The sequence below is a fragment of the Lepisosteus oculatus genome, chromosome 28 (genome assembly GCF_040954835.1).
Source record: "Lepisosteus oculatus isolate fLepOcu1 chromosome 28, fLepOcu1.hap2, whole genome shotgun sequence".
Classification (NCBI taxonomy): domain Eukaryota; kingdom Metazoa; phylum Chordata; class Actinopteri; order Semionotiformes; family Lepisosteidae; genus Lepisosteus; species Lepisosteus oculatus.
The window spans coordinates 9,232,734-9,240,657 of record NC_090723.1 but is presented as its reverse complement, the minus strand read 5'-3'; the positions used below and the strand labels follow the sequence as shown (position 1 = coordinate 9,240,657).

The 7,924-nt window shown below is 47.1% G+C and overlaps 1 protein-coding gene across 1 annotated transcript; it reads left to right on the top strand.

Annotated features, from left to right (window-relative positions):
• The first annotated feature begins 1,237 nt into the window (after nt 1-1,237).
• On the top strand, nt 1,238-3,541 carry hoxb1a (homeobox B1a). Its single transcript, XM_006638354.3, has 2 exons — nt 1,238-2,179; nt 3,203-3,541. The coding sequence occupies exons 1-2, from the start codon at nt 1,570-1,572 to the stop codon at nt 3,526-3,528; spliced, it is 936 nt and encodes a 311-aa protein (XP_006638417.1). The 5' UTR covers nt 1,238-1,569; the 3' UTR covers nt 3,529-3,541.
• Nucleotides 3,542-7,924: the final 4,383 nt, after the last annotated feature.

The window sequence follows — 7,924 nt, the reverse complement described above, 5'->3', positions numbered from 1 at the left end:
ACTGGTTACGGCGTCTGTCGCCCTGCTAAGCTCTGAGCACTTTCGTGGATGCACGGTCCAGTGGCTCGGGTTTTCCGTGTGAAAAATGTGTTCTGGGACCGGTCAGGGCCGCGAAAATATGAGCTACTCCGCCTCCTGATCCCTCGGCCCTTAGTGCCATCTTGTTCCCTGGATGCGAGGCCAGTAGTAAATATCCTGACAAGTAACAAATTACTGTGGGCGTCATATTGTTAGCCTCTCTTGTCCTCCTTTTACAAACAAGTAAATAAATGCGACATACTTATGTCTCCCTTTTCAGAAGGCGTTTTTTTTTATTAAGATGAAGGCTCTCGTTCCCCTTGTAGCGACATATATTAATTAGACGTTTCCGCTTTCTCAAATGCCCCCAAATCGGCCGTAAGTGTTCTGCAGAGGTATTGAATGAGACGAGAAAAATAAATCGTCTTGGATAACCTGAATGGGCACAAGGCTGAAGTGTTTTTTTTTAATTTATTCGCCAACAACCTTTCAAGGCTCTTTTGAAATCCCTGTTCGTGTTGTTATTCATGTTATCGTTAAGAAATCTTATCTTGACACAACTTTACGAAACGGAACTAAAACATTTTTTTTTTCGTTTTTCATTTTAAAGCCGGAAAAAAAAGAGCCTGGAGCAAAAGTTCGGTTCATATACAGACCTCGCACAAAATAAAAGTAGCTTGTTCTCAGGACAAAGTCTCCGAATTTCCCTGCTGGTGTGCCAGAAGGCGAGCTGTCGGTCTAACCTCGTTTCTGTAATAGATCAGCTTATTGATTAAATTAAAGGAGTCCGTTCTAGACTCGGGACGGGTTTGGACACGGCGGCTTCACTTGCAATCCGGGTGTTAAACGGATTTCCAACGAAAACAGATATTGGATTGTGCAGAAGAGGCCACCGGCATGCCAGTGGGGGGAAAAATGAAAGCACTTTTAATAAGTTTGAATTGGTAAACTAATGAACTCGAGTTTGGTTTAGTTATTCCCTGCCTCTCAAAGCACAACAAGTCGGCCTCGCTACCTGGCTAGGCGCCTCCTGGGACACAAGTTCGGATCTTTTAGTCGGGAAGGAAGAGCGTCTTTTGAAATTTACCCGGGATATTTAGCTTTTTTAAAAAAAAAGAGGGAGAGGGGAGAGAAATAAGACTACGGAATAAATTCTGAGGAGTTTTTTCTTCTTCTCCTGCGTTCTTTCTTTCTGCCTCAGTCAGAGAGCCCTTTGAAGAAAGGCTTGACGTCTGCGCGTTGTTATCAGATTGATGGGTTGGGTTTGATTGAAGTGTCTTTGTCATGCAAATGTCAGGCGCGTGATGGATCACCGCGCGGAGCTGACAAACCTCGCGAGGCGGCTGGCCATTGGCGCGGCCCGGGCTCACGTGACCCGCCGGCGAGGTGATATGTGTTTTGGGAAGCCGCAGCCCGAGCATGGAGGGAACTTTTTACGGGTTTGACATAACTACCTAGAGAGGTTGCAGGGCAGCAGGGAATTCCCCCCTCCAAAAAAAAAAAAACACACACTCAGCCAGCGCAGGTTGGGCCCTCCTCCATCACTGGCTCATGGACAGTACCAGAATGAACTCCTTCCTCGAGTACACGATTTGCAATCGCGGGATGAGCGCCTACTCGCCCAAGGCGGGGTACCCACACCTGGATCAGGGGATCGCGTCGCCTTTTCCTGCCAGCGCGGGCACACCAAGTGACAGCTTCCACGGGGATGCGCGGTTTTTCGTGGGAGGGGGCGCCCCCGCCGCCCCCGTGCAACATCAGCACCAGAACCCGAACTACTCGCACCCTTACCCAAACACGGGGCCCGCGGCGTACGGCTCCCAGGCGCCTAACCAGGAGTACGGGCACCAGTTCTTCATCGGCCCGGAGCAGGAGGGAGTCTACTTCCAGTCCTCCGGCTATTCGGCTCCCAATGTCGGGCCCAGCCTGGGCGCTCTGGCGGGCGGGTATTGCGGGACCCCGGGCGCGGTCCCCAGTACTCAGTACCAGCACCCCGCCTGTGCGGGTCCGGAGCTGCAGCAGGGGGGGTACTTGCAGAACTCCTACCCCGGCCTGTCCCCCACCCAGGGAGGGGAAAAGGAGCTGAGGTGCCCCGCAGAACAGACCCCTTCGGGGCAGACCTTCGAGTGGATGAAAGTGAAGAGAAACCCACCCAAAACAGGTCAGTAGACGGCTTTCCCCTCCAAGTCCGCCTGAGAAAAACAAGGCAGACGCCTTGTTCCAAAATACCCCGCTAGATATATGTGTTCTTGTGTGTTTGGTGGGGGGGAGTCTTTAATGAAACCTGGCCAAAACTCTGTTAGGCTTGTTCCTCTCCTCTAACGCCCCCGGTTTCTCGGGGTCGTGTCCGATCTGCCCCTGGCGTGCCTGGACGCGGTGGCGTTGTCGCCTGTCTCGCCGGCGCTGACCTGCTGTTCCGCACGCTAGGAGCTCCGCGCTGCGCGTTACCCTTAACTTGTCCCACAACACAGCTGGATGCACCGAGTGCGCAGGCCGGACAGTGTCTGGCTTTACATTCTTGCGCTGTTAATTCACTTTTACACGTTAAAACGCGAGGGGCCCGGGCTGTTACAGGCGGTGAAGATGAGACTTCTTGAACTTCTCTGCCGTATCACGTATATGATGCGAGATGATCACGTTTGCCTCTTAACCACAGACAGAATGGCGAGGGGAGAAATTCGGACTGCTGAAACTGTTTTCGGTGGTTTGGTTCAAATGAACTGGTTTCCTGACGAAAATGCGAAGGGTATGTTAGATTAAGAGCTCCTTGGGCCCCCTCCCCCCACAGGAAAATAAATGAAGTCCAAACCTTATCTCGTACAAGGAACCGATATGGATACTATACACCACTGAAACCAAAACAGACCCCCCCACCCCACCCCCTCCAAATAAACAACTTTCAGCGATACGAATAAAGCGCGATTAGTAGCTTTTGAGCAGAAGCCTCCTCTTTTAATTTGGAAAGTCGTTTTCAAAAATAACAGGAACAAGTAACAGGTTTATTCCACGCTGAGAAGAGAGGAAAGAAAACAGAACGTTTCGGCTGTGGAGCTCTCTTCGGGTGTCGATATGCAACTGTATTTGAAATGACTTGAAATGTCGTTTTTAATCTGCACATCGCGCCTGTTTGTGTGCGGCCACTGTGTTGTTGGATTAATATTCCTGTACTGCTGTATCCTCACAGCTAAAGTTGCCGAGTACGGAGCTGCCGGCCCGCAGAACACCATCCGCACCAACTTCACCACCAAGCAGCTGACGGAGCTGGAGAAGGAGTTCCACTTCAACAAGTACCTGACCCGCGCCCGGCGCGTGGAGATCGCCGCCACGCTGGAGCTGAACGAGACGCAGGTGAAGATCTGGTTCCAGAACCGCCGGATGAAGCAGAAGAAGCGGGAGAAGGAGGGCCTGGCCCCGGCCGCCGGCGCTGGCACCTCCCGGGAGCCCGGCGAGCACTCGGACAACTCGGTCTCCACCTCACCTGACGCTTCGCCGAGCTCGGCTGCCTCCTGATCTCCCCCCCCCCCCCCCCAGTTCAGAGGATTGAGCACAAATGAAATATCGAGGGAAGACTTGAACATTCCGTTCGTGATATATATATTTAAGATGTGTTAAGAGACGTTTACAGACATTTCAATTGTAGTTTCCCTTTGAGGCGCAACAGTGAAGACTGTCTGCGCACAGAGCAGTATTTTTGGATGTTGAATTTCATCAGGAGCCCTGAAACCAACAAAGCAAAGAACACTAACAAGCGAGCAGCTCTTGCAATTGTACTGAAGCCGGTGAAGGCAATTTCTACAGTCCAGCCAAAGCCACAAAGTGTTGTTCTAGTCAAGTCGAAGGCACGCTTTTCGGAGCATTATGGTACCTCAGGGAATCGGTTCTAACACCCATGTATTTTGGGGTGCACTTTTACTCGTTCAGGGGTGACTGTCTCCTTGATCGTGACTGGGATTTCATTGTAAGGAAGCTGATCGGCAGGTTTTAGCGATCACACTCCTTACAGTGGGGAAAAAACTAACTAAGGCCTACGATAGCATGTTTACGCAAATGATAATACAGGGATCCACTTAGTTCTTTAAATATTTTTTTTGGGGGGTAAAAAATGTATTTTTTGTTTTTTGAAACGGGGTTTATGAGATTTTTCTTTTTTTTTTTTCGTGATTGTCACATATGAAAGCGTCCAATCGACTATAAAAGCAAGTTAGAAGAAATTAATTAAATGTGAGGATGTCTTTGCACTATACGGGGTTTAACAGGGTATTTCTACACGGAGGTAACGAAAAATCGATTAGGGTCGGAGCTTGTAGAGGAAAGTAAATTTCGTTTACATTTAGGGCTTTGCTGAGGAAAGCTTTTTAATCTTTTGTTGTTTGTTTGTTTTTTTTAGTTTTTAACACGGGGGCACCGAGTCACTGTGAGATATGATCGCGGAATGCCGTTCTAACGCCTGCTTGAAAACTAGTCTGTCGACGAATATTGTAAGAAAATGAAAGGAAGAAAACGAGTTAACTTTAGGCCTCGACGCAGTAGACGCCACGGTTTCCGCCGTCGACTAAAGTTCGGTTTAAAATACGAATCGAGAAATTGAAACGGGACACTCACGTTCGTGCCAAATTATATTTATTTTATTTAATGAATGAGTGAGTTAGGCAAGACACCGTAGCCGCCGAAGACTGGAGAGAAAAGCTATAAACATGTTTTGTGTACCGTTTACATTAGATAAAGACTGAAGCGGCGTGGAGCGATTATAATGTGCACACAGCGCATCTGCAGGGGGAACACACGTGTTGCCTTTGTGTTACATAAGCAGGCGTTTTTGGAGTTGCAGTCTGGTGCGAAGGCAAAATGGTTTTGGACTAAGATGTGTCTTATGGGGGGGAACAAACCGCTTTTGTGAACGAGCTGGCTGAGTTTTATCAGCTGGCTTCCGTGTGCAATCGTGTCCCCGGACTGATCCCGAAACGATTATCTTGTTGTCTCGTTGCTGTAACTGGGAACTACCTCAAATAAACAGCTCGCGTTTTGCTCAAGATTCACGCTTTTTTTCCTTGTTCGTGCAATGTTTATTTGAAGTAACAACTTAACCAGCTTGCCTTCCGTATTTCTAATATTTATTGGGTGAATAAATCATGGTGTTATTTACGTGCCTCGGGATGTTAGAGGGAAGTGGTCTTTTTCGCATTAGAATAATTAAAATAGTTGTCATTGTCTAACTGGATATCTTATTCGCTTAATCGCAGAGATTCTATACAAATGGGTACCTGCTACAGCTAATTTATAAACTGGCAGTTTTTCAGCTTTGTCTGTGTGGTGTGAAAGAAGCTGGTCAGAGGCCCCGCTGCGATCTTCACCCGGGCTGTAATCAATAATGTGGGTCTATAGTCACCTCTGATCCTCGCAAAAAACAATATGCGCCAAATTATATCCTACACCACTGTTAATCCTCCGCCATTGATTTAATTAAACGAATAAAACGAACTTTACCCCTCATTTGCCAGCGTCGCCTAACGACGAATTTATTACACGCATCCCTAACAAATCCAAGGACAGCACAACCGTGTGGGCCCTGTGTGAACGTGTCGGCCGACGTGTGGAATGTTGCAGTGCGCTCGGGATGGCTCACTGTGACCTTTTTACCTCAGAACGCCCCTGGGATTTCTAAACACGTAAACAGGGCTCCGAGAAGGAGCATTCAGGCACGGGTCTCGCTGAGGACGCCCGGCTAGCCCGGCGTTTGTATCCGGTGGCAGGGCGGCATTTATTCAATTCTCCTGTGAGCGTTTTCATTTTTATTTTTTGTGGTCCCTTTAAAATTAAAATTGATATCGACGCTCAAATTGATGAGGGGGGGGGTGTAATATTGTGTCGTAAAGCCCACCACCCCGCCCTAAACCGCACACTGTTGTGTGACCTCCTCTCTCACTGTGATTCATTTTCAAAATGTGCTTTTCTGCTTTTCATTCGCTGCAAATGACATGGCCCCTACTTGAAATATGTACTTAATATTGAGAAAAAACAGGGACAATGGGCACCGAATTAAATTATGAAGAATCACAATTACACCCTTTCCAGTAAATTCACTTTATATAAAGTGTCAAGTGACCGAAATATGTAGACATGTAATACAAGTCAAAACAGCCCTTTATGTGGCCTATGCTAAGGAAGATATGATGTGTGTCTGAAGAAACAGAATTGACTCTGGATTCTCTCTTTTTTTTTGTTTTTCAGTCACAGACCCTTGTCAAAGTGTCTGTGACGTGCCGCCAGCACACAGCAGAATATTTTTTGCACAAAATATGATCAGGTGACACGTAGAAAACAGAACATCCCTGTTTCCGTCGATTTCCGTGAAAATGTTTACTGATTAGTTCGGTTTTCTTAACGGGACGAAGACGAGACCGATGGGTTGCGACAAAATGAAACCATTTTGTGGGACTGTCGCTCAGTGACCAACTCATGCAACACGCATTGATGCATCAGTTCTAAAGTAATAATACATCCTAATATTACACAGTATATTGCTACATGCACACCTTAACACAGAACCTAATAAAATAGGCTACACCAAAGAAGTGGTGTGTGAATGGAAAATTTTAAAAACAACATACGTGTTCTATACAAAACCTACTTAAAAATGTGTGTGGTTTTTACGTACTGGGCGATTGCTGAAGTTAAAAGTGCGTTCGTTTCTGTCAACATATATCTTACATGTTCGTTTGCACAGTAATAGTGCAGTGTCTAACAGTGGCCCACGAAAGAAAGCGATTGTTCTTCCTTCAGAAAACGGAGATTTTCGTTTTTTAAATTTCTTTTAGAAATTGGGGACTTGCTGGACTGGGGGAACAGATGACTTAAACCACCTACATTGTCACCTACATATTGTTTCCTCTAGCTTTGAATGATGCTGGTTCTGTTAGAGGAGGCCGGCGAGGTCGCAGTGTATATACGTGATCTCAGTTTAAATGGAAGGCATAACTTGTGTGACGTCTGGCTTACAGGGTTCTGTAGACCCGAAACAGGAAGTCGGGGACAGAAGCTACACTTCCACAAGTAACTTCCAAACTTCGTGTTGTGGTGTGGTCGTCGCTTCTACCGCGCCTGCTCCACATAAACATAATTCAACATGACATGAGAGGGGCTGGAGGCGGCTGCCGGGGTGCCTTGAGGGAGATTTTTGGGAAGGTGTCGTCCTTGTGACCATCTGTTAGGAGCAGTTGCTCTTCATTCCTTATTTTGCCGGCCGGGCGTTTGTCTTCTCTCCGGGACGTCCTTTGATCTGGCCCGGCAGTGTCTCCGTGGCGGGTGAAGGCTCTTCGGTCCCTGCTTCTTCTTCCTGTCCTACAAAGAAGTCATGTCGCTTAGACCTCTTTGGCTACAGAGCGCAAGGGCTCTGCGTCTCGGCCAGCTTCTGCTCGGAGACTCTCAAAGCCCATTCGCGTCAGTTCTTATGCATATTTTTTCGGGGGTTTCCAAAAAGTGCTTCCTAAATTTGGAAATCGCTCTAGAGATAACGCTGGCGTAGATTTATCACAATACAGTTGCTTTTTATGCGATTATGCTTTTGGAATTTTATCTGAACATTCCCTGTAGGAAAAAAAACCTGTCTAGTGATTTGAGTTGAAACAGAGAGACAGGAGTGGTGCCCCCAGACTTTTTGGCGATAGGCTGTGTATTTATTTGGATGTGTTGCAGTCTTCATCGACTCCAACCAGTAGTGTCTTTCAAGTTTACGATCGACACGGAAAAAGTCAAAGACGTTTCTTGATAACCAGTTTTATCTTAAGAGAGAATGTGGGTTTTCGGTCACTTCCTTGTGTCCAGGTTTGAATTTTGTTGTATTTCTAACCCAAACTAAAAGTGTGGATTTATTTCATTTAATTGTTGTGGTTTCCGTCTCAGACAGAAG